At 38.7% G+C, this 27,849-nt stretch overlaps 1 protein-coding gene across 2 annotated transcripts; it reads right to left on the bottom strand.

Moving 5' to 3' along the window:
* Positions 1-4,503: 4,503 nt before the first annotated feature.
* Positions 4,504-24,393, bottom strand: LOC124140042 (chitotriosidase-1-like). Of its 2 annotated transcripts, none has more exons than XM_046507393.2 (10): positions 24,291-24,393; positions 14,149-14,215; positions 13,524-13,704; positions 12,807-13,059; positions 11,814-11,914; positions 11,262-11,379; positions 10,378-10,563; positions 9,561-9,674; positions 6,437-6,896; positions 4,504-5,401 (listed from the first exon to the last, which is right to left on the bottom strand). In XM_046507393.2, exons 1-10 carry the CDS (start codon positions 24,291-24,293, stop codon positions 5,208-5,210), a joined length of 1,677 nt encoding a protein of 558 aa, XP_046363349.2. In that variant the 5' UTR covers positions 24,294-24,393; the 3' UTR covers positions 4,504-5,207. The 2 variants fall into 2 exon arrangements, with proteins under 2 accessions (XP_046363349.2, XP_046363356.2); XM_046507400.2 differs by lacking the exon at positions 24,291-24,393 and adding an exon at positions 16,891-16,919.
* Positions 24,394-27,849: the final 3,456 nt, after the last annotated feature.

Genomic DNA, 27,849 nt, shown 5'->3' with positions numbered 1-27,849 from the left:
TTTATGAGAATTCTGGGTGTGACTGGTAACTACTTTCAATTTTGTCAACATTTCTAACACATGGTATCCCCTCTCACTTATTTGTTGAGCAAGAAAAGTGAAATTTGTTTGGGACAGCAATTTTCAGGCTGTTCATTTGAGAGAATTAAGCCATTCTCACGAATTCTCCTTCTCTCCAAGCGCCAGACTTAAAAAAATCTTTCAGATTGGCAGTAGATGCTAGTGACATTGGTGCTAGGGCTGTCCTGTTGCATTAAGATGCATCAGGCTTTGATCATTCGGCTTGTAATTATTCACGACAATTTGACAAACATCAGAGGAATTATTCCACCATGGAAAAATAAACTCTTGCTCCATTGTTAGCTTTGTAACAATTTAAAGTGTACTTTGGTACTACTTTGTTTCGTATTCGAGTGTACACTGATCACAATCCACTGACTTTTCTTCATAAAATGAAGAACAAAACCAACGCGTGAGTCAAAGGCAACGACAACGTTATTGCTGATGCATTGTCTCGAGTTGGTTAAATGTGATCAGTTCTGACTACAAGCATGATTTGCATTTTCTGTATATATATTTCTAAATTATCATGTATAATATTTATTAGTATGTACTGTACTTAGTAACATTTCTACTTTTATAAGCAAAGAAAGTTTATATGGCAGTGCATTTTTATTGTTTAACAGTGATTGTAGCTGTGTTGCAATGTTTCTGTTGAGCTTCGGTAGACGCTGATTGCATTGAGTTTGGACAGTGATCAGTCGTCAGGAAGTTACTAAATTAAGATGCTTGTCTGGTGTGTAAACATTTCCGGTCCGGTATACCGCGGACGGTGATAGTATGTTATGGAAACTTATGTATTGTTCTAGTTCTGCTGGACTGGTGAGGGCACTGTGTAGAACTTTCCAGTTGCTAGTTACATGTAAGTTGTATATAAGGAGAAAAGAACGTGTTTAGACATCACTTACGCATTTCATCACATCGGAACCAGCTTTCATGTGAGGATCGATCATCAACCCTGCTTCCCTGCATAGCCCATCTTTGAAGCTTGACCACTGTCGCCGCTGGGTGAATATCTATTATTATCACCGACTCCTGCTATCACCACTGTATTTGTTTATTTGATACTGACCACTGCCATGATATTATATACTGTCATTGAATATTGTACTACTACTCTATTGTGTACTGCCATTGGAATTGATGTACGGTAATTTGTGTTGATTTGTAAACCTAGTTTATCATATAATACAATGATTGATTGTATACTGTTTGATCTTGCAGCGATAACTTGGTCTTGTTAACAATGCATAGGTTCGTGCATGTCAACACGGCGATAAACTTTTCAGAACCATTCGTGCTTGTTTCCCAAGAATAACAATTTTAAATTTGTATGATCAGTATATATTAAACACTTCCTCGAACTATAATCCACAAATAACACCGAAGTCATAAAGAAATTATTTGTTAAAATCACTTCCGAGAATGAAATGTATAACTGAAAATGATATGAATACCAATACTGATTGTGTCTCATGTTCAAAAGCCGAACATGCATAAACAGACAGTAAATAACACCACCATAACTCAAACTTCAAGCATCGTTGAGACGATGCTACTTTATGATCGTGACCAGTATCGGGTCTTCGCTTGTCTCAAACTACAGATAACACGATATGGGACCTTTTCACTGTACAGTCAATCAACATTGTAATGTACATTCAAATTGAAACGTGAAGTCAATTAAACCTCAAGTCTTTACTTCACTGAACAAGTCAATAACTGTAATTGTCTGTATCTTAAAGAAACAGGTGAAAGAAATGTCTTAATACCTTTAACAAACTCAATTCATTAAAACAGTTCTGAGCAAGTTGTTATGTGTCCGTGGATATTGTTGTAAGTGTCTTTGTTGTGATCGTCAGTGGCAGTGACTGATTAAAGCGCTGGTAAAATGTCGAAAGCGGTCGGCAGCAGCGCTTGTTTGAAATTTCGAGTTACCTCCCCTGGTTGTTGTCACACATGGCAGGCTTGATCGTTAGAGAAGTGTCGGGATGAGGCATATTCTAGAAGGCTGGCCGTTCATATATAAGATGTACATTATACGGCCGGACATGTGTCTTGTATACTTGCTAAGTGCGGATTGGATATCCATCTGAAAACACCGAATTCCTGCACACAATTTCGGATTCACATACGTAGACAGGGACGTTTTAAGACTATAGACTGTGACAAAATTCTGGACATTCCTGAGTACACTTACATTAACTGAATGGCCTGTTACTTATTACTGCTGTCACATATTTCACACATTGTATTGCCTGCTTCGATTGTAAACCTAAAACTGTGTGTTTTTAATATAATTTATTGATTATCCATTGATCTTGTGTTGTCATTTACCGATTTCATAATTGAGTTCTGTACGTACTACGTTCGCAGTGAACCTTCATGTTCAATACGGAAATCACCTCGTAACACAGGTTATGACAGCAGACTGGTGTCTCTGTGTAGAGGGTTTGTCGGCTCAGAATACTGTGTCTTAGTGGGGTATCGCTGTTAAACTGCGTCATGGGCTAACAATATGAAACCAGCATTAGACCGGACTAGTACAAGCAACCACGCACGCACGCACACATACGCGTGCATTCACGCCAGTATATTAGAGCAATAATCTTGAACGCGACGTTAAACCTCCTTTCAGCTCACCTCACCGCACCACTTTGTGCGCGTTTCTTACTTTATAACGGGCGTTATAAACCTGTTGAGGTCACTCGTATCGCCGAAGGTACGGGTTCGATTCCCCACATAAGTACAATGTTTGAAGTCCAAGACACTAAGTCCTTCATGTTGAGTTATTTGTGGGACATATTATTATCTTTGTATAATAAATTCGTTAAATAATTCGTTTGAATTGATCAAAAACATACAAAGGTTGTCTTCGCTTTATACCGTCTCCGGGGGCAAGGGTGGCCCAGTCGTCTAAGGCGTCCCTTGGGCACGCCAGAAACCTATGATTGTGGGTTCGAATCCCGGTTCGCCCCGATTATGTTTCTAGGTTTGTCAGCACCATACCCGTGCTCGTGGGTTTCACCGAAGTGGTAAACGTCTGAGACCTGCATCACTTCGGGCTTTCCTCCCACATTAAACTGACACGCCGTGATATAACTGAAATACTGTTAAAAGCGGCGTTAAACCCAACTCACTCACTCACTCATTATACCGTCTCCAAACTAAGCTATCATTTTTGGCACAAGTGTGAAATCTTTGATAAGAACTGTTAAAACGACTGGTGCAAAAAAAAACACAGCGTCTGCTTGGCATAATGCGTTTCTCTTAAAGAAAATGCATTTGTCATAATTGCATTGTGTGCAGAAGTCTCGTCGAAGATGTATAAGCTGCGAAGAATGATCCTTCGATATATGACTCACTCAAACTGACAGCAGAACAGAAATCGTGAGATAATACAATGACTGTGTGCCATATATTTCCGGAGGATGACGCATGTTAATGTAGGGAATGAATCAGATTACGAATTCGATTAACTCTGGTCCATAATTGTCACCAGACAGTATATACAGTGAAACAGTGTTAATCCGGACCCTGTTAAATGACTGTTTGAAACGTCTATAAATATGCCCTGAACCGTTACTCCAGACTGTTTCACACACATCACGTAACTTAAAGGCGTTGGGTAGTATAGCGGCTGTAAGTGGTCGCTCGTCACGCCGTGATATTGCTAAAGTGTTGTAAAGACATACTCACTCATTTACTCACATAAAGGGCGCTTTTACCTGAAATCTCATCTCTAGCTTTAGAGTTGGAGAATATGATCTGACACCTCCTTTAACAATTAATTAAGTATAGGGAATACAACGAAAGAGCTTCATACTGTGAATCCCAGTCGCGTTCAACGTTATTTCACGCTATTTCGTGTATGCGTGCGTGCGTGCGTGTGTGTGTGGTGTTGCTGCTCGTACTAGTCAGGCAGATAGTGCTAGCCATACCCCATTCAGACTTATCATACTGATGCCGAGCCGACCAGTCCTTGTTTTATCCCCATAATTCCGAGCGTCAGGCAGGGCACAAACAAGTGACGTCGTCATGTGAAACTCGGAATCTAACTGCTCAGCATCCGAGGAAACACAAAAATCTTTCTAGGCCGATTAGGCCGATGACATCTGCACCCCAATGGAGATTACCTGTTGTGTGAGTGAGTTGGATTTATCGCTTCTTTGAACTGTATTTCTGTTCTATCACGGTATGTCAACTTGATGCTGGACAAAACCGAAGTGATGCAGGCCTTAGACATTTACCAACGCGCCAAACCAACGAACATAGGCATGGTGCTGAAAAACAATCTCAAATCAGGGCTTATCTTCAAACTCATGCTCATCCTGACATACCAGGGGACGTACCAATGTACAACCAATTGCGGTGCCTTAGAAGAATGCCCCCAAACTTCCAGTCTGTAAGGCATTCATCGAAACAAAAAACATACACACCTGATCATTATGCCATAAATGATATTGCAAAGATGATCACATAAAAATACAAAATATTATAAAATAAACATATAAAATGTCTGAAAGTAACTATATATTATTCTTACGAGAAAACACGTTTTACATTTACGAATTTATTTCTTGTATCATGGGCCCGGGGCCTACTCACATACCTAGTTTTAAAGAGGGGTTATGCCTCAAGGCCTCCTTCCATATCTAGGTCTTGGCGCTGTTGTTCGTGCCACAGCAGACACTGTGGCGTTGACTGTGTATTTAACTGCTTGCGTGGTTGATATTCAAATCAGCAAAGGAAAAACAAAGTGGTATTTAACGTCTTGAATCAGTCATCCTGGGTCTGCCCAATGACCAAAGCGTAGCCCCTCTTTAAAGAATTAAACATGAACATACCATGTGAAAACAGTGTTTGGTATACGTTTTCAAGAATTCTGGTACACGCGCTGTTTGATAAATGGATATGCTTCAGATGGGACTAATTGCAACATAAGGTGTTATTGTCTTGCGGAAATTTGACATTTTTTCAGTTACCATAACAATTTTATTTGTGTACATGTATGCTAGACTTATTTATGAAATTTGGTTTCAAAATAATCATGTCCTTTGTATTTCACAGGTTGTTATTATGTATAGTAAGTGTTTTCTATAAATTTATATTTGTTTAAAGTTAAAGGGTAATAAATTACAAGCGCTCTAGTCGTTTCGTTCAGCACACGCACATGTGACCTTGTCGGCGTGTTCGCAGGTGAGAGCTATGTGGTCCCACAGAGTGCCGGGCGGACAGTTCATAAAAGCAAGGCAGAGAACCTCTCCAAAACAGAAACGGTACTGTCCACAGTCATCAGGGTTCGCATAGTACCACCACCTGTTGTATGCATGAGAGGGATCTACAACAGAAAAAAAGCAGTTTTAATAATTATGATGAGAGACTTTATCCAGTTTGGCCTCAACAAAATGATTACTTGTTTGTCGGATAATGTCTGCCGATAGTGACAGGCTGGCGATGCTTTCGTATTTATTGTTTTTACGTATGAATTATTCATAATTAGAATTGAATCTTAACATTATTATGTATTCTAGGTGGTGTACTCGTCTTAGGGACGTACTACTAGGGGAGCAGAAGGTTGCCTGTATTGTTGTTAGAGAGAGTTTTTCTCTGTCATTGGATGAAGACATACAAATATTTTCTCCGAAAGGAAGAGCCAAACGATTTGGGTGTGGGGTGGGGTGGGGGTAGCGGGTGGGGGTAGGGGGTGGGGGTGGTGTTTGGGGATGAGGTGGTACAACAGGACATTTCTTTTTATCATGTCCACTGAATAGTATACTTTGAGTGCAAAAACTAAGGCCGACAAAGTGTTGTCCTGCTCTTTTTCAAACAATTATTCATAAAATGAAATTTACTTTGATCACATGTTCCCATTCCTTTACAATATCAGATCAAATATGCCTAAGTCAAAAACATTCTCTTCATAACTTATATATGAATGCTTTCTTACCAGAAGTAGTGAGTGAGTATGGTTTTACGCCGCTTTTAGAAATATTCCAGCAATATCACGGTGGGGGGCACCAGGAATGGGCTTCACACATTGTACCCATGTCGGAAATCGAACCCGGGCCTTCGGCGTGACGAGCGAACGCTTTAACCACTAGGCTCCCCGACCGCCCCTTTCCAGAAGTAATAATTGATAATAGGTTGCAGCGCTCCGGACAAATAAATTCTTAATTCGTTATGGCCTCGTCAAGATATATTCCGTTAGACTTTGAGACTCAGTGCCAGAACTGATAACAGATGTTCATGTGGTATAATTGAGCTATGATTGATTTGTTAGGCTTTGATCAAATTATAGGGATGTATAGAAATTAAATTGTGAAAAATAAAAGTGTACCGATGATAGGATAAATATTAGTGTGTCAATAATTACCTGTATAATAATCACACTCAACATCGTCCGAGGGTTCTCCAGTAAAAAAGTTAGTAGGTGGAGTGGCTGTAGTAGTGGTTGTGGTGGTAGTAGTAGTTGTAGAAGTAGTAGTTGGAGTTGTAGAAGTAGTAGTTGGAGTGGTTGTAGTAGTAGTTGGAGTGGTAGTGGTTGTTGTAGTCCTTGTTGAAGTAGTAGCTGTAGTAGTAGTAGTAGTAGTAGTGGAAGTAGTAGTAGTTGCAGTGGTCGTAGTTGGAGACGTTGTAGTTGGAGTGGTAGTGGTTGTAGGAGTTGTTGTTGAAGTAGTTCTTGAAGTAGACGCTGTTGGTGTTGCATCCAGAAGTCTGTTCTTGGCGGAGTTGATGAGGGTGAATCTGCCTCCCCCACAGACATTATTGAAGTCATCCAAGTCGAGAGTCCAGAACATCACGCCGCCGTACCCCTGGTTTATCACCATGTCAGTCTGTAGCAGGGGCAAGCCAAAGAGCCGTGATCAGTGAACATTAATAAACAGTGTACATTCACTTTAGAAATATCTACCTACATCAACAGCAACAACATTTGTTTGCTTGTTATTGAACGCCGCACTCAGCATTATTCCAGCTGTATGTCGGCGGTCTGGAAGTAATCGAGTATGGACCAGACAATCCGCTGTTTAACATCATCATCATCATCAACAACAACAATAATAATAATAACAATAAAAAAATAAAATAAAATAAAATTAAAATTAAAATAAATAATAATAATAAGCTGCCGGCAGTTCAAAGTGTTCGCTCACAAACAACATGTCACTGGATTGATGTTTACCCAGACATGGTGTTATACTTCCACATGCCAATAAACATTATCTACATTTTGTATCACGATAAAGTAAAGAAAGGGGCTGAGTGGGGCCAAAATACCTGGGGATACCAGAAATGGGCTTCACACATTGTACCCATGTCGGGAATCGAACCCGCTTCTTCGGCGTGACGAGCGAACGCTTTAAGGCCACAAGGCTACCCGACCGCCCCTTCAAAGTAATCATCTAGCGACGGTTTATTTTTGTATCAGTTTTATTTATGACATATGTCTCATAACAAAATACTTAAAAATTTATTGTTATAAATTCATTTCTCCCGGACGATGGGTATGTCTGATAGTTCTTGTCCATAGTCTACTGAACAAAGCGTCGCCCTGGCATTGCATTATTTGTATTATTGAGTTTAAGAATCTGCTCGCAAGACTTAATCCCAAAATAACTTTAAAAATTACTTTTATCACAAACAAAGCAGCAATTTTGAATAGCAAATAATCAATTGGTTGTGGCCTTACAGACGGTCGTTTTGCGGTATTTTTTGCTATTTAGTATTGTGTTTTTTTCTATATACAGATATATGTATCTATTGATGGTTTGATGGTTGTAGCAGGTATACATTAACACATAGCTAACGTCTCGTACGACGACCACCTAGTAACCTGGAATAGCGTTGTACTATACATGTTATGCCAACATAATAAATATCGTAAATAATTCTGTATGTAAAACTTTTGAGCCCTACATGTATGAGAATCAGGTACACTTACAATCTCTGAGTATTCGGATCCATTTGGTTTAATCCGTCAGATAAATAATATCTCGGGAAGCTATGGAGTAGAGATTTTGAGCGATGTCAATGTAATCGTGTAACACCAGATCCACCGCTTGAAGTTCGGATAACATGATGTCCGATGTTGACAAAAGCATATGAAATATTAAACGTTAACGCCAGATAATATTCAGATTCCACTGGGCGTAAAAGGTGAAAAGTATTTAAATGGATCACTGAAAATCAGTGATATCAATGTATGGATATGACACCAGGCGTTCGCGAAAAAGGGTAAGCATGTCCTGCCCTAGGAAGTTAGGTATACAATGCCGTCAGATTGTGCTGTGTGATGTGATAGTCACGTGAACTAGAGAATCCAAAATGGATTCCTCGCAATGCTGGCCGAGAGGACCCTTGGGGATGAGATGAGGTGAGGTGAGGTGAAATGGGGTTTAACGTCGCGTCCGAGATTATTGCACTTATATAGCGACGTGCATGCAAGTGCTCTCCGGGCGGACTCTTTACCACCAGACCACGGAGGCGGTCTGATGAGATGAGCCGACTGCCATACAAGCCGTGTTTATAAGGGACAACCAGTGTGGCCAATGTTTCAGTGTTTACAAGCACAGGATAGTGGACCTACACTGTCCAGTCTCCTTTATATAAAGTCGTTATTTGAGGCAGGCAGCAAGTCCATAGGATCAAAGAAGAAAATTGCGGAGGCCTGGATCATTAATCAATTGTCAGTCTTCTGATGATAGGACAGTTCCGTCAGTATATAGGTTGAATTACTTGTGCTTCAGAGTTAACACCAACAGCTGATGAGCTGGGTCAGATACAAATCTGATTGAAACTGACCGCAAGACAATGTAAACTATCTAAACGATTCTTCATTTGACCGTACTATTGAAATAAAAAATGAAAAAAGAGATGTCTGAAATTATTGTGAAAGGTGTTAAAAGGGCAATAATCATAATGTTTTGAATTGTGCTTTTCAATGCTGGATATCAGTCTAAAAGCGAACCATTATTACCATGGCATGCTCAGTGGCACTCGAATTTCATTGTCAACTCTCTGGGCAGTATACAGTCGATTCTCCCTTATATTGCGCTAGGTTAACAGTCGCATGACAATCTCATCCTATCGGGTACCCATATACTGCTGGATGAACAGAGGCATGTGCAGCACATGTTTTAGTATGGGGCAATGATACTCTCAGGTGTTAAGCTGCCGAACACGATGGGTCCACCCATCCAACTACTGTCCGCGAAAAACGTTGCTTAACTTCACCTGACATGTAATCTGTGTGCAGTATACAGGATCACCTACTGTGACAACCCACTGTTCATTGACAACTAATGTGACAGCTATAGGTAAAAACATACAAAGGTATTTCTGTGTTCCAGAAGTGATCATGAAACGATCAACAGTTTACTGTTTGAGAAAACTGCAAATACACTAATGATCAAAACAAACTTCCCCTCGATCGCGACTTTGATTGAAATTTACACGCACATGTTATTTTGAGGAGTAGTGTACGAGGTTATGTGACCCACCTTGATGGCGATGCTTACAACGTCATCGTAAGAAACCCACATGGAGCCAAACACAGCGTATGGAACGAGGGCGACGTCATCAAACACCCGCTGAAAGGAGCTATTGTTGCACACCTGAAATGAACAGAGTTAAAAATTATTTAGTTTGATGTTTGCGAGACACTCCTGTGTTTGTTATCTAGTTTACACATATCCCGACTTGCTTCGCGCAATAATCCTTGCACAAGAATTCGAAACTAGCAATCTCATTAAAATCATCAGATCTTATTGCTTGCTAGCGGTACACATAGATCTGAGGACATCCCATTACAGGTCACGTCAGAATGACCTTTCGCGAAATTTGACCGACCAACGAATTAACTGACAAGTCGTCGACATTAGCCAATGAGAAAGCAGCTTTCAAACTGGTGACTTCCATTCTAGATTACGCTTTGAAAAAAATATCGATTCCAAATTTGAAAACAAAATTCTGGAATCTCTGATAGATGGTCGAAATTTTATGACATTACGTCCGAAGGGCTATGGAATGTCACTTTCGTTTCAAACTGTTTATTCCATTAAAGCGTGAGAAAGACGGTGATTTTGACGGAATCACTCGTACACCCCGTAACTGTCTTTCGAATACCGCGTTGTCAACCTTTTCGAAATTGCATAATTAGAACACACATTCCGATTGTCACTTGCTGGGTAGCTACGCTCTGATTGGCCAGATGAAAAATCGTTCTGACATGACCCGTTGATGGGATATCCTCAGATGTTTGTTAGTGGTAGCGACTAAGATCTGATTTGAATGAGATTGATGAAACTAGTAACCTACCTCAAAGTACGCAATGACCCCTGGGGTTTTCACGTAAGTTGTCGCTGGCCCGGGGGTGCCGGGGGATCTAGGACCGGTCTGGGAGGGGTTTGTCAGAGTCCATGTATGTCCGTACGTCGGCATTCCAACAATTATCTTTGACTTTGGAATCCCAAGTTCTTGGTTGTAGATACGAAGGGTTTCGGTCTGAAAAAAACCCCAATAAATGATATAAGGATATGAATGAATTAGTGACTTTGTTTTAAGGCCACTTTGAACAGTATTTCAGTTATATTATGGAGTGTCAGATTGATGTGGGAGGAAATTCCGAAGTGATGCAGGTGTTTACAGAAACCCATGAGTAACCATATGGCACTGACAGTCATAACCACAGGCGAACCTGGATTCGAACCAGGGATCATAAATTTCTGATCCGCCTAAGGGACGCAAATCGACTGGACCTGGAGAGAGGAATATAGGAATTATTGAACAGTCATATCCGCATAAACTCTTATATCTATTATATCAGACAATCGCTATTCACACAACAGTAACTTTTGTTACCGCCGATCGGTGATTAAATTGCGACTTTTTGGACATTTATATATGTTTTACATGTTCTGATTAACTGTAGTTAAACCACGGGGCCTCTCATTTGACGTGTTGTATATATCATTGTGTCGCCACACACAGGCGCGATGGCAGCGTAGTCATGTAGTCAATTGCCGGAGATAGAGATCGATTCAATACAGAAATAATGCAACATTACTGGTATTTAAGAGGCGCGTATAATATTTGACATAGAACACTCTACAGCCACCAGTGTCATGTATATATTCATGTTAGTTGTGGACAATGACATCATTATTGCGAAGCATTGTTTGTTCCAAGTTGTGGGTACGAACCAAAGTAAAACGCTTATCGAGGTCGTCCTCCCGAGAATACAACGGTGCGTTATGTCCCGTTGTAGCATCCCAGGGACCGTAGTAGTCGTAGCCCATGACGTTCACGAAATCTAAATACCTGCAAGTATAACCATGGGTCTGTTGTATTACCTTTACAACTAATAATGCCCAAATATAGTCTAACTGCCAGGCAAAATAAAGTTTGATGGTGATTAAAAATGGAACAAACAATAAAAGGTTATTCGAAGTTGATGTATACGGGTATTATACAGTGAAGTTGTGTTTTGGACCTTGTCTTTGCAGTGTTTCGGCGTCTGTTTTCAGCCTTGTAACGTTTTTGGTAAAAATCATTCTACCACTAGACCACGGAGGCGGTCCAGATTTCATGATTTTTTTTTTCATTTTAAATTTTTTGTTAAGGACGTTTTATAAGCCAGGGGCTCTTTCATTGACTCTACAACGGCATTATTAACATAGAACGGAAGTATCTGTGATTCCGACCAATTAATATTATGTTTAAGGCTTTACTTTAATTGCAAAATGCCTGCTTACTGTGCAGCCTCGGTACTGTAGCCGGCATATATGTTTTGGTATCCCGCAGGAACGGCTGCTGTCAGCAGGTAACCATAGGGCTCAAAGGCACGTTTCAGCTCCTGGGGAAGTAGAAATGATATTGCACATCTTGGCTTTGCCATGGATACCAAGTGATAAGGAACCTGTAAGATCGGTTGGTTGGTTGGTTTGTTGTTTAACGCTGCAATATTCCAGCTATATGACGGCGGTCTGTAAATAATCGAGTATGGACCAGACAATCCAGTGATTAATATCATGTGCATCGATCCACGCAATTTGGACCGATGACATGCATCAACCAAGTCAGTGAGCCTGACCACCCGATTCCGTTAGTCGCCTTTTACGGCAAACATGGGTTGCTGAAGACTTATTCTACCCCGGATCGTCACGGGTCGGAACCTGTAAGAGATTGGAGCTTATATAACGATATTGGTCCTATATACATATAAGAACAGGGTGTCTGTGTAAGACTAGGGAGTTAACAACCACAGGAAATATATAGCCAAAGAAAAGTGAAGAAGTGTACAGCTAGAGCATGGAATGTATAGGTATGTAGGGATATGCTATAAGACTAGAGACTGTACAGCTATTTATTTTAAGGGGATGTATAGCTCTGAGAAAAGACATAATTATATAAGAACAAAAGGTTAATAGAAAGCAGAGATTTGGTATCAGACTGATAGAATCCATTGACAATTTGTTTGTTTTCTTTGCTTTTTTTCACGCGACGCTCAATATTTCCGTTATGTGGAAGCGGTCTGGACCAGACAAACCAGTGATTTATATTATGGGCAACGATCCACGCCGTCGGGGCACGATGACGCACTGCCATCCAATTCACAAAGCCTGACCACACGATCCATTAAGTCAGCTCCGACGACCAGCACAAGCCCCTGGGGACCTATATCATTAACCAGGAACCCCTTTGTAAAATACAATCAGATGAAGGAACATGGCATGGTAATACCTTACCTGACACAGCAACGCGAAGTTTTCCTTGTCTTTAGCTGTTCCTCCTCTGGTCCCAGGGTACTCCCAGTCCAGGTCAAGGCCGTTCAAACTGTACCTGGACAGCGTGGTCAGTGTGCTGGAAATGAAGGCCGCTCGGCTGGCAGTTGTATTCGCCATGTAGGAAAACGCAGGGGACCCGAAGTTGAATCCACCAACAGCTATCATAACCTTCAGCTCCTTATTGGAATTGCGCAGCGCAGTGAGACCGGATATCCTGTCACAAATTTGAAAAGATGAACGTTTAATGATTTCTTTGTATACATTTAGAACGGAATGAAGTTTAAGGTCAAACAAATCAACTACTTGTTTTTATATAATTGTCAACGAGATTTCTTTGGAAATTGAATGAAAAATATATTTTTTTTCTTCGTATAAAAGAACCCATCCATTTCGTTATTTCATGGTATATCAGTTTTATTATTACATTATGGAATGGATTTTGTTGCTTTTTTTTAACAAATTGTATCTATATCGGGAATCGAAACCGGTCTTCTGCTGGACGAACGGACTCTTGACCTACTAGGCTATCCAATCGCTCCTAAGTGTCCCGCAAGGACCTTAAATACTTCCAGCTCATTATCATAGATTATCTCCAACTCGAGCGTAACCCGAACGTTTCTCTGTTAAGCAAATATTGGTTATTCAAAAGCGTCCATCTTAGAGTCCAATTAAGCTTACAAAGACGCAGCGTTCCATTCATCAGCTCGGAGATCCCAGGTGTCCCAGTTGAACAGGTAGAAGCTGTAGATGATGTGGGTGCAGAGGTAGGGGTCGATGTCTCCGGGGAGGAACGTCGCCCCGCTTGGCCGGTACTGGCTCCAACTGGTATAGTAACATACCCGCTTGAAGCTGGTAGCTCCTGTGTGGCGAGATGGGCTCGATTGTACAAATGCTAGAAACTAGTGTTATACTTTGACATCATTTATAAGTAATAGGGAATGTCGGCTCTTTGGGTGATATAAATGACCGGAAATATTCATTTTAAAGGATAAAGGATAATAACGTCCCTTTTCGGGATATGAAAAATTTAAGAAATGAGGAATACGTTTACAAATCATTACGAAAGTAATCAGGTGTGTTTATTCAAATTAGAATTAAATTTAGTTTATTTCAACATCTGCATGTGTTGCAGCACTAAAATTAAAACAGCATTACGCAAGGGTACACTGTGTCAAACATACACATGGTTTAGAGGTTACCATTTGAATATGGACAAAAATTAAACCAAATGTCATTTTCTCAGGTGTAGCTATCTTATGTCAAAGATTTGTTAATACTTAGGGCAAGTTTGCTGTTTACTTACCGATACACTGATGGACAGCTGCTAGACTGAGCAAAGCCAGCAGAACCACTGACGCCCCATGTCCACACTGAAAGTCACCAAATGATCGTTCCATGTACACAGCAACCGACAGAGGTTTATTAGATCATTAGTAACATCTATATTACAACAATCAGGGGACAAACGACATCGACACACTAGATCCACATTGAAATACAACCACGTTACCGTTTCAGCATCTTAGAAACATATATTATACAACATTCAGGGGACTAAAGATATCGAAAAACAAGATCAACAATGAAAGACATTTATCCCAGAGATTCTCCGGTTTACAAAAAAACAATACTTTCTTGCGTATCAATATGGAGCCAAATATCTAATTATTCCAGTATTTTGAGTATATTTATAGACGTATACGGATATTAATAACGGATCATGTTACTGAACAAATGTATGCACGTGTGTGTAGCTGCTTGTACTAGTTCGGACGTATGCCGAATTTATAGTGGTAGCCCACTGAGATACCATGACGCAGTTTAACATGAATACCCCACTCAAACACAGTATACTGACTGCGAGCCGACCAGTCCTTGTTTTAGCCCCTTAAAGCCCAGGGACAGCCAGGGTAACAACAAGTACGTATGACGCGACCTAGGATCCAACCCCCGACCTTCCGCTTACCGGGCAGACGAAACTGTGAACGTGTCCTGCCTATTCGTAGCGTTTGAAGGTCGAGGTCACGGTAGACGTGAGCCAAGAAAACATTCCAACACTTTCAAGTAATTATAAGATCCCAGGTGTATATGAGGGAGTATTTGCACTATGTACTCTAGCTTCAAAACACACGTTCTCGTGTTTTACTGTGTTTACCGACCGATTACCTTGTATGATTTCCGGATAAAAACAAGGCAATTGCGATAAGAGAGTACGACGTCATTAATGATCCTTTAAATGCGGATGTAATCATATACCTTCAATTTAATATGAATAACTTATTTGTACCCCTAGAAGGCAAATGGGGCATTTCGCAGATATTCAGGACTTAAGACTGATTGTTTAACAAAGCTATGGTTGAACACTTACAAACGTTTATAGTTGAGGGTGGGGAATGTTCGTAATTTGTGACTCATTCAAGCACAGTAAGTATGGTTTCTATCAATCTCAAAAGGGGTGTGTAGAGTAAGGAAGGTTTTAGATTTCGAAACGATTGAAGATTTTAAATTTGTATTACCTACACGTGTGGGAGTGATTGTCATTATATCATACCTGGTCATGTACAACAGTTTGTTAAATTCAACATTTCGTATGTGTGAGAATTTTACGTCAGGGGATATATTTTTTTAAATCCAACTTTTTGTTGTGTTTGACATGACATTTTGTCGCCATGTGGTACATGTATTACATTCATTTCATCATATCTGTAATTGTGTTATATCCAACATTTGGCCATGTGTGGCACTTTGTTATGTCAAACATTTCGTCATGCATGACCCTTTGTTATATCCAACGTTTAGCATGGCATCTGTTTATCCAACATTTGGTCTAACATGACACTTTGTTATATCCAACATTTGGACATGCATGACAGTCTGTTATATCCAACATTTGATCAATGGTGGCGCTTTGTTGAATCCAATGTTTTTGTTCTGTGTGACAATTTGTTATATCCAACATTTGGACATGCACTACACTTTGTTATATCCATCGTTTGTTCATGTGTGGCACTTTGCTGTATCCAACGTTTTGTCCTATGTGGTATTTTGGTATATCCAACATTTGATCATGCATGGCACTTTGTTATATCAACATGTCGTCATGCATGATACTTTGTTATATCCAAAGTTTGGTCATGCGACACGCTTTGTTATATCCGTCGTTTGTTCATGTGTGGCACTTTGTTATATCCAACGTTTTGTCTTGTGTGGTATTTTGTTATATCCAACATTTGGCCACACATGACACTTTGTAATATCCAACATTTGATCATGCATGATACTTTGTTCTATCCAAAGTTTGGTCATGCGACACACTTTGTTATATCCAACAGTTGGACAGGCATGACACTTTGTTAAATCCCACGTTTCGTTATGCATGGCACTTTGTTATATCCAACGTTTGGTCATGCGTGGCACTTTGTTATATCCAACGTTTGGTCCTGTTGACATTTTGTTCTGTTTATGTTGTCACATATGGCATTTAATATATCCAACATGCATGACATTTCTTTACGTCTGTGTTATTCACATCTATTACAACTGTGATCCAAAAGTTACAAGGTACTGGTAGGGACAGTGGCGACACGAGAATAATCAAGACATGGCATTGATCAGTTCCATCTCCCATTATCACACATTTACCGTGACAATCTAGTTCAGGTTTTACATGCGGTTTTTATACCTACAGCATTTTGAGTTGAGTTAAGATTTTGTTAAATATCACGGAAAAAAACCCCGTATAATATTTCAACTGTTTTTTGAAGAATGCAGGATATAAGGTGATTATAAAAGAAAATAAGTCATATGTGAATTTAAGAAAGTACAGACACGAGGGTCAAATATGACAATACTAAGTACATATTTACGAACACAAAAGTTAGTGGACGTCTTAGTATTTCCTAAGACAGGACCTCCGTACTCACATAGTCATATCTATATGTCTATATTAATTAATGTTAACATTCTGTCAGTTCTTTTGAGATACAAATATAAATATATACACTGGCGGGTTTATGAAATGTTTAAGTCGGACTAAACAACCTACCATGGCCGTATCGACTGTCTACTCCCAGGTTAAACCGGAGACTGGGATGCTTCTACACTTGGCTACTTATATTTCTCGTCAATTCACTATTCATGACCGTGTTTGCGCCTAACAAAGCAGGCGGGCCATAGGTTTGAAGCAAACAGGAACGAGTAATACATATTATTTCTGTCCCTTCACGAGGTTCCATTAAGTCCATGCTTTCCCATAGGCTTCAAACAACACGAGCCCGTTTGTCGCCCACTAAACACCTTTACGTAATTCGGCCATGTATCTTTCCAAGCAATGCTAATAGTGTTCAACATCGTTTACCTTCCATCTACTTTTCTGCTCTGTTTACACAGTAAATATATGTCCGCAGGGAAGGACTTGTTCACTGTTATGATCAAATATAAACAGAAGAAGTGATTAAGCGGTGCTTATTTGATCACCACTTTACTAATATGTATCAACGTCGGGTTTAAAGTGTAACGAAGACTTAGGGTACGAGAAGCTTGTGAAACAAAATATGTTTCGCAAAGGGCAGCATCTTGTCTCTATTCATTATGAAACATGTTTTGCCTGGTTCTGATATTTTTCCTTGGTACATATTACACCATTGACAAGGATCATTAGGAGTAGGGATACACCAACCCAGCCTAAGTCAACAGTAGTTAACAGGGGTTTATTAACATATACATGCCACCTACATTTTACATATTGTATGTGTACTCCTACAAGTGACAGATCCAGTTTATACTTAATAGAAACTCGTGAGAAAGATATACCTCACAGCAACATATAGAAAATTGATTTTTAAGAGGTTTGTTCGTCACATTTACCTGTAAAGTTTTACTTTTGTTTGACAGTTCGCCAAGGTCAAGTATGTGTGTAAGCTTCTGCTTATGGGGTCTTTTCTATGTTAGTCCTTTTTAGTTTAGAAGTAATTTTAATCACAAAGAACCCAAGGACATAACCCAGTTTTCCAATTTAGCTTAATGTGAATAACAAATTGAAACGTGACCGTACTCAGACATGGGCCAACATGTGGCTTCTGTGGCTGAAATATATGTGAAATTGCACAATATAACTGCATATACCTGTCCTCAGATAGCAACGATTTTTGGTGTATATTTATTAAGTTAACTTTGAGCAAATCTTGGAATCTCGAAGCCTATAAACGCTTAATATTATGGACACTGTGCGCTATTCAACGTGACAAGATCGCCGATCTAGTAGCAGATGTTATATGCTTCGGATTTTATTTATAGCCTACAGTAAGCATTTCATCTAAAATGATGTTCAATGGTAAACGTGATTTGGGAAGCTATTTTTACCTATACACTATTGAAAATCACTCTTGCAATACTATTGAAGTTGAATACCTTTATCTCCCTATAATGTAGCCACCCTTCGTGCATTTGACAAGGCGACAAAACCTAACACGTCCGCCCTCTTCTTGGTTAAGCAGTTGATCAAGAATCAAAGGCGTTATCTATGTGTGTTGACATCCACATGCAACGTTAGAGAACAAAAGGTGTTTGGATAAAAAACGAATCGAAAACTTAAGCATTTGTTTCATTTTCTTACGCCCATTGATACTGTAGATAGACTAGCGTGACAGTTTGGACATTATGCTCATTACTGAAGTGTCTTTCCTTCACTGTCTCGTGGCTATACATGTAAGTTAAAAAGCTTCAGAACAGTATGAAGATTGATCGGGCATGATCCATTTTCTTGACATAAAGATAAAGATGGATAACGATGCCTCAAGTCACATACACATATTGTATAACACTGATCGACTTTGTTTTTTTTAAGTCGGAGCACGACAATCAAGTTTGATACATATTAATAGATATAATGCCATTATTACATTCTTATACAATCTTGATATATACAATCAAAGAAATAAGAAATAAGTGACACTGTAGTGTATGGAAACGATATAACCCTTAAAAAAATATATATATATTTATTAAAAGTGAGTGAGTGAGCTTGGTTTCACGCCGCTTTTAACATTATTCCAGTTATATCACGGCGTGTCAGCTTGATATGGGAGGAAAGCCCGAAGTGATGCAGGTCTCAGATGTTTACCACTTCGGTGAAACCCATGAGCACGGTTATGGTGCTGACAAACCTAGAAACATAATTTAGAACCTAGTACCCACAATCATAGGTTTCTGGCGTACCCAAGGGACGCAAAACTGCACAGAGAATCGCAGCGCCTGAGACGAATGGGCCACTCGTGCCCCTTCTACTAATAGGCATACGTCCTTGAAATGTGTATCCAGTTATTGACACACATGTACGACCTTGAAATACACTTCAAGCTGTTGACATTCGGGCCCTCCCATTAAAGTATGCGTCTACACTAAACATATACGTCCTTGAACTAGTCAATTAGTTATTAATATACATGTACGTCCTTGAACTATACATCTTGTTATTGACATACATGTACATCCTTGAACCATACATCTGGTTATTGACATACATGTAGATCCTTGAACCATACATCTAGTTATTGACAAACATGTACATCCTTGAACCATACATCTGGTTATTGACATACATGTACATCCTTGAGCTATACATCTAGTTGTTGACAAACATGCACACCCTTGAACTATACATCTAGTTATTGACATACATGTACATCCTTGAACCATACATCTAGTTATTGATATACATGTACATCCTTGAACCATACATCTAGTTATTGACAAACATGTACATCCTTGAACCATACATTTAGTTATTGACATACATGTACATCCTTGAACCATACATTTAGTTATTGACATACATGTACATCCTTGAACCATACATCTAGTTATTGACATACATGTACATCCTTGAACCATACATCTAGTTATTGACAAACATGTACATCCTTGAACCATACATCTAGTTGTTGACAAACATGTACATCCTTGATCCATACATTTAGTTATTGACATACATGTACATCCTTGAACCATACATCTAGTTATTGACATACATGTACACCGTTGAACTATACATCTAGTTATTGACATACATGTACATCCTTGAACCATACATCTAGTTATTGACAAACATGTACATCCTTGAACCATACATTTAGTTATTGACAAACATGTACATCCTTGAACCATACATTTAGTTATTGACATACATGTACATCCTTGAACTATACGTCTAGTTATTGACATACATGTACACCCTTGAACTATACATCTAGTTATTGACATACATGTACATCCTTGAACCATACATCTAGTTATTGACATATATGTACATCCTTGAACCATACATCTAGTTGTTGACAAACATGCACACCCTTGAACTATACATCTAGTTATTGACATACATGTACATCCTTGAACCATACATCTAGTTATTGACAAACATGTACATCCTTGAACCATACATTTAGTTATTGACAAACATGTACATCCTTGAACCATACATTTAGTTATTGACATACATGTACATCCTTGAACCATACATCTAGTTATTGACATACATGTACATCCTTGAACCATACATCTAGTTATTGACATACATGTACATCCTTGAACCATACATCTAGTTATTGACAAACATGTACATCCTTGAACCATACATCTAGTTGTTGACAAACATGTACATCCTTGAACTATACATCTGGTTGTTGATATAGATGAAAGGCCTTGAACTATACATCTAGTTGTAGACATTGATGAAGGGCCTTGAATTTTCATCTAGTATTGCCATATATGTACATGCTTGAACGATATTTCTAGTTATTGACATACATGTACATCCTTGGACTATACATCTAGTTATAGACAGACATACATGTGCGTTCTTGAACTATACATCCAGATATTGACATTCATGTACGTCAACGAAATATGCAGCTAGCAATTGATCATTACAAATGTGTACAGGTGTATCCTTATATACATTCATGAAATATTCTTATGGATACGATCATAAAAAATCTTCTCCATATATACATGTTGCTGTGAAGCGAACACTGACATGGGATCGTGACATATACACCCCAAGGCCTGAATATACGGTGTAGACATCCATGACACATCGTTACATTCAGCGACGTGCAACATAAAAACACACACACAAACACAGACAGACAGAGGCATCACAACAAAAGAAATAACTGTCCACACAACCCTAATCTATTTCATTATCGATTGTGGCGCCACAGATACACATCTTTCACACAGTATCCGAGTTCAGCATGTCTGTGCAGTGGTGATTACCCCAATGGCTACGGGAAGGCAAGAACAATTTCTTCAAACAATCAGTCATATCATCATCTGGTAGCCACGCGTATCAAGACATATAGAACATTTGTCGTGTCAAGAATAGTATTTTTTAAGTAGGAAATGCGGTTCGTGTTCAGTATCCTGTGAATATGTTCGGACATGATACGCTGAGCTCATTAACCTCAAGACATGGGACGGACCAACGAATCTGGTCTGTGTCTCCAGACAGCATCAGTCACGTAGTAGACAGGTTCGATTATTAATAGTAGAATCCTCCTGCATCTAACCCTAGATTAGACTCGTTATGAAGAAAACATACAAGCTTACACATTTCTTAATGTGCAAACTTAAAAAGAACGGTTCTCATCTTGATCAAATATTTTTCACTATGCCGATATATAGGGGATGAATGTGACACGGTGTGAATCATACTGTGGCCATGTGTTGGAGATAATTTAACAAAAGTTGGGTTAAATATAAACTGTGCTCGTGCTTCGTCGTTAGAGATGGTGTGATTAGGTGAAATGTCATTATGACAATACCAGTATAGACTTATTAGTCTACACCACCATCATTGATATATCAACTTTAGCTTGAATGGACGTCTTCTAAAATGTCTCAGATTTGACTTGATTTGATTTGATTTTGCTGTTTAAAGCCGCACTCAGCAATATTCCATTTGTATAACGACGTCCTGTAAATAATGTCTGAACCCGAAAAATACAGTGGTCGATATTGTGAGCACCGATCCATACCATCGGGGTACAAAAACACGCAATAAACCAAGTCACCGAGCCTGACCACCGGTCCATTTGGCTGTCTCTTTCAACCAGCATAGGTTCCTGGAACCTCTTCTAACCCGCAATTCTCATGTGGGCTAACATATTACAGTTTCGATATCAAGACTGGGCCCCAAACTATGGAACTTAGTTTCTGTTAAATGGACCAATTTCTCTTAAGTTATATGAACGTTTGTACATGTTTCAGCTTATTGCGAAAACAAACCTTGAACAGGACGTGTGATAACATCGGATACTCTACATATTGTGAACAACGTAGCCAAGCGAATGACTCTCTGTTCAAACAAGTCGATAGAGGTTATTTAAACACACGCCGCACAACACGAACACGTTCAAATATCCACACACACTCAGTATTATAGCGTGTGGACGTCCGCGTCATGCACAGTGAAGTGGCTTGCCTCTTCCTGTCCATTACACACACTGATGCGGATGTAGGATGAAACGACAGTCTCGTGGACATTGGAACTGCGCATTTTTTAACGATTATGGTCATTGGAAAATAATGTATTCTCCATTGCGTGGCGTGTTAAAGATATTCCTTCGTTGACAAGATTTCAATATAATATTAATATATAACATATACCAATATGCATGCCCTAATATGGCTGAAATACTTCCGGACGCTACTTTACATAAATTAACATAACGCACTCACTCGCTTTTGTACAAATGGTATTTATATATTTAAATTGATTTAAAAATACTGATTTGAAAACATACCAGACCATATCGCTGCACAAAACAACCCTTCAACGAAAGGGTTCCCTTTGGGAATGCGGGTTAGAATATAAAGGGACCAATTCACATCTTTGACATCTTTGACAAGTCACTGTAGTTTAGCAAATTGGCACTCCTAGCAAGCACGGTTCATGTCATTTCACTTGATTTGTCAGCAAATGAATATCAATTCAACAGTTAACGATAACCGTAATTACACAGTGACAATATGTCTGTTTCACAAATGATGCTACATGTAAAATCACTGAAGACGATTAAGGATTTTAACTGCTTTTTATTTCTTAATACATAGCAGTTGAAAGACAAGACGTTTTAATCCACTAGTCAACTTTGTCTTCATAGATACTACAGCTTTTAAAATACAATGTATTAAAGATCATGTAATATCCTCACACGACCTAAAGTGGAAATGAACATCAGATTGCATAGCCTGGTGTTCCTTCAATAATACAAACAAATGTATTTATGAAAAAGACACGCCCAAAACTGACCCACATTTATATATAGTAACGTTTTTTTTATGTTAAGTTGTTCCCTTAGCACGAAACATGGGGCGTGACGTCACAGACACTGACCCGAGGTCCGTGGGTTCGAGTTCGGCCTCCCAAAACGTGATACAAATACAAGACAAGGTGGATGTGTGTGTGTGTTTTCGTGTGTGTGTGTTTTCGTGTGTGTGTGCGTTCGTGCGTGTGCGCGCGCGTGAGCGCGTGTGTGTATGTGTTGGGGAGGATGGGGGTGGGGGTGCCATGTCTTGTCTGGGGAAACTTATTCGCAAAGCGGACTTCCCGGGATTCCGAATAAATTTGGCCTTGAATTCCACTAAAAAACTTCCAACCAAACACAAATCATTTGAACCAACAACCTTATTGTGACACATCTAGTGTGAGAAGCCACACGCGTATATCAGATGACTGTCCTACCTTGAAATTGTCAAAATGGTAAACGTAAGGAAAGAATCTTGTTTACAGTGATTAAGGACATTCAAGCATATGTTTGTATGAGGTGAGGTGAGGTGAAATTGGGTTTAACGTCGCGTCCAAGATTATTGCACTTATATAGCGACGTTGTTTGTATGATCATGGCGACTATGATATATAAATACATACATGTACATAATACAAAAAATAACTTAGTATCATTAATCGAGAGAAGGTTTTGTTTTTTATAACAAATGAATGAATGAATGAATGAATGAATGAACGAACGAATGAATGAATGAATGAATGAATGAATGAATGAATGAATGAATGAATGAATGAATGAATGAATGAATGAATGAATGAATTAGATAATTAACTGCTGGGCAAAAGAATGTTTGACCAATAATGAAACAAACAAGAACTGGTTTTTCGATGTTGATGTATCATAGTTGATACAGGTATCACAGTTGACGTGCACATGGCGTCTTAATTAGGAACATGAAGAGCTGAATTTAAAATCCATTTTGAAGGTGTATACTTTATTTTGCCCTGCAGTCTGTAATGAAAATAAAAAAATAATATAAAGTAATAATCCTTTAAATAAATGAATGAATAATCAACAAGTTAAACTCATGTATATAATCTACAGTTGTTATCACAATAATACTCTGACAATTGTAGAATAAAAAAATACTTACCATTTCAAGATGCCAATTTCCTTTGTGTGAGTGTCGTGTAAGTGCCTCAAGAATTGAAAGCCAAATGATGAGCCGCCGTGCTCTCTAAAAGTTTCATACCATACGTATATACTTTGTGAGCACATGTCGACTCTGATTCATTGTTCACTCGAGCGTGGCTGCTGATGTAAAAAGTGACAATCCTACTCCGTCACCTCTTGTCCAGCCTACGTTTTAGTGTCAACAAAACAAAAGCTTTCCGTCATAATGAAATATGAGTTCTGACGATTATTCCATCCCCAGCATATTTGCAATCTGCGTGGTGTTTTTTTTATTATTAATAGGCAAACACCGTTACGTGGTTACAATATAGATAATGGTGTACGATCGTGTCAGATACGAACGTTTTAAAAGTGTTAAAATATGAAATAAAAATTCATTCACATATTATGCTGATAGCTGAAGACAAGGAGGTAAACTGTTTTAAAATAGAGCTAATTTAACAAATTTGGTGATGTAACGGAGTTTCATCCAGCACTTCATAATTGCCTTTTATACGATATAAAGAAAGGAAATATTGATAGTATTCCTTACTGATATTTTGTGCTCATTTATGTATGATAACATAGCACATGTCAGGCACGCATGCCTAGTATGTTTAGTGTTGCACTAGAGCTCCCCTAAGAAATAATAAGACAGTTTCATCTAAAAATGAAAATTCAATCAATAAATACAGCATATTTTAAATGAGAAACTTTATGTCAGTGCAGATGTTGATGCAGTAGTTTCGTTACTGGTAGCGTGTACAAGGAATTAAAATTCCTGACGAGCTGTACACAAACACTTTACGGCTTTTGTTTTCGTCTATGTAAGTGAATGAGACCTGCAAATGAAAGTTCTTTTCCTTCTAATCAGAGTGATCATGTTTCGAAATTTGGAAGTAAAGCAAAGCAATGTTACGTGCACGTGTGTGTGTCCTTGCATCCGTGCGTGCTGGTATGTGTGGATGCATGTGGATGTCTGCGTGCGCGCAGGCGTATACGTGAGTACATGTGTTTGCATGTGTGTGCGTGTTTGTGTGCGTATGTGTATGTGTTTGTGTGTATGTACGTGCGTGTGTACATGCGTGCGTTTGTGTGTTGTGTGCTTCAAGTCATACAATTTTTTTCTTCTAAGGGAGGAGCGCTATGTTTTTTAACCCAACCCTTTTTTTCAGGACATGAATAGTGCCTGTCATGGCTTCACGGTACACAACATTAGCGAGACATTCATGAATATCGCCGCGTGGTGTTTTGAGTATGCTCATGAAGAACGATGGTTTAACAGTCACTTACAGTACACTGTATCAGTCACAATAGGAACGTGTAACTTCTAGCGAGCGTCTTCCAAACAATGAACACGTTGAACGGACACCTGCTCACGATCTGTGTAGGACGATATAAGTAGCATGTGACGCCATGCACAGTTTTTGTGTCTTCCCGTACCACGTGACCCGGCCACAACAGCGTGCTTGAGTGGTCATTTATCCACTGAAACGGCTCACGGGGGAATAGTTTTAGTGTTTATTTCCTAGGTATGAAGGCCACTGTTCCATGTTCATTACAGATACCATCATGTTGTTATATGGGTGTTTGGACTGACCGAGGTCTTATAGGAAAACACGCATTTAATGATATATTTATTAATTGACAAGGTAAACTATATGTTTCAATCAAAGAGATCAAGGACCCGTGAAGATCCGGGTTAGAATAGGTCTTCAACAACCCATGCTTGCCGTGATCGGCTACTTCGTAGTTCAGGGTTCCAAGTCTTGAGGACATATTGATAGCTAATTTGTTAATGCTCTGAGGAAGGTAGTTGACATTGTTACTCATTGTCCTTCACGAAAAACACGACATTTTAACCCACAATTGCCTCCTAAGTTAATGCTCTATTGTAAAATGCACATTCAAGCAGTCGCGCATTGAATACGATGATACAATTATACCCAATATTAGATTTGTATATACGTATATTTATTCACCATTATTATAGCTATTTAAAAGTACCAAATTTAAACAATTCTGTTAATTGTTATTCTAATTATATTTTTGATAATTTTAATAAATGTATATAATTATGTTACTTCGTATAAAACAAATTAACGTAAATCATCATATCGTGTAGAATTGTATCACATATGTAGGAAGTCAAATGTTGAAGAAAATCACACGATTTTCTTTTCAAAGTTAACCAAGGCTAAATACTCAGTTATAAATATCAGATAACAGTAACATATATACCCAAGCGTAAGCGATGCGAAATCGTAAATAATCAGGTTTATTACTTATGTCGACATACCAAGAAGAGGATTTCACTGCGTGAAAGATATAAGACTATAAAACATTCACAACTCAAGTGTAGTGGAAATACACCGCCATATTAACTGGTCATGTATGACATGATATGAGGTTGAAATGCTACGTACAATAGCCATAAAGTGATCAATATTCTACACCGTGATAACTCCTGCAAACCGTGTAAGATCTGTCGAGAGGAGAACAAGAAAGAAACCTACATGTAAAGCATTCATTCTTTAATGTTACTGCTATATTTTCATTTTGTACAGATTAAGAATATATAATAAATATAGCAATGGTTTGATCAAAACAACACGCATGGGAATGGCATTACTGAAATTACTCACTGCAGGGAATGTTACATGTATAACATAACACTGCATTGTGATATACACTGTAGTATTAAATGGGCTGACTTGTTACATTAGTAAAGGATTGCGTTGTTACATACCAGAAGATCTTTTCATTGTTAACTACAATCAGATTATTAAACCCAAGGATTGCGTTGTTACACACTAAAGGATTGCATTGTTACATACTAAAGGATTGCGTTGTTACACACTAAAGGATTGCATTGTTACAGACTAAATGGTTGCTTTGCTGCACACTTAAGGATTGCGTTGTTACATACTAAAACATTGTGTTGTTACACAACAAAGGATTGCGCTGTTACATGCATTGTCTTTCTTTGAAAGAAGGAGACAAACGTAAATCTTTATTCAGGACGTCCAGGTTTTGTTTGGCAGAGCTCGAGCCAAAATTATATTCCAGTGTTTCCTGGAACAAAATATTTCTTTCTTTATTTCAAAAAAGAAAATCAGAAGAAATCATTGTTTAGCCAAATGAATATAAATCGAAGAATATGAACATAATACATATATTTGATTTGTTGTCAGTGGTTTACAGATGTGTACTATGTAAAGTGAAACCACACTAATCCGACCACACTAATCCGGAAAACCCGGAACGTCTATGTACGTTAGTACGTACCGATGATTTGCTAATCCTGAACTATGTACCCTAGATGATTTCCTTTGCTCATAGTATCAAGCACTGGTTTGTATGGACCGGGCTAGATTATTTCATTTAGCTGAATATTGCAGGGTTTGGTGTTAAACACAAACTAACATGTGAATAAAAACTTTAATTGAATGAGTTTCGTTATAAACGTTCAGCTATATTATAACATTGAAAAGAGAGTTTGTTAAAACGATTTAACAAGTTTTCAAAGAACCATTGCG

The sequence above is a fragment of the Haliotis rufescens genome, unplaced genomic scaffold, assembly GCF_023055435.1.
Source record: "Haliotis rufescens isolate VD_foot unplaced genomic scaffold, xgHalRufe1.0.p SCAF_40, whole genome shotgun sequence".
Lineage (NCBI taxonomy): Eukaryota > Metazoa > Mollusca > Gastropoda > Lepetellida > Haliotidae > Haliotis > Haliotis rufescens.
The sequence above is the reverse complement of the archived record's forward strand: the minus strand, read 5'-3'. Positions and strand labels throughout refer to the sequence as shown.

Bases quoted from the DNA above. Each gene is read 5' to 3' on its own strand.
- LOC124140042 (XM_046507393.2), bottom strand. The intron at 13,060-13,523 runs GTAAGCTTAATT...AATTTGTGACAG, and splicing joins GAATGGAACGCTGCGTCTTT to GATATCCGGTCTCACTGCGC. The intron at 11,915-12,806 runs GTAAGGTATTAC...CTACTTCCCCAG, and splicing joins ACTTCGCGTTGCTGTGTCAG to GAGCTGAAACGTGCCTTTGA.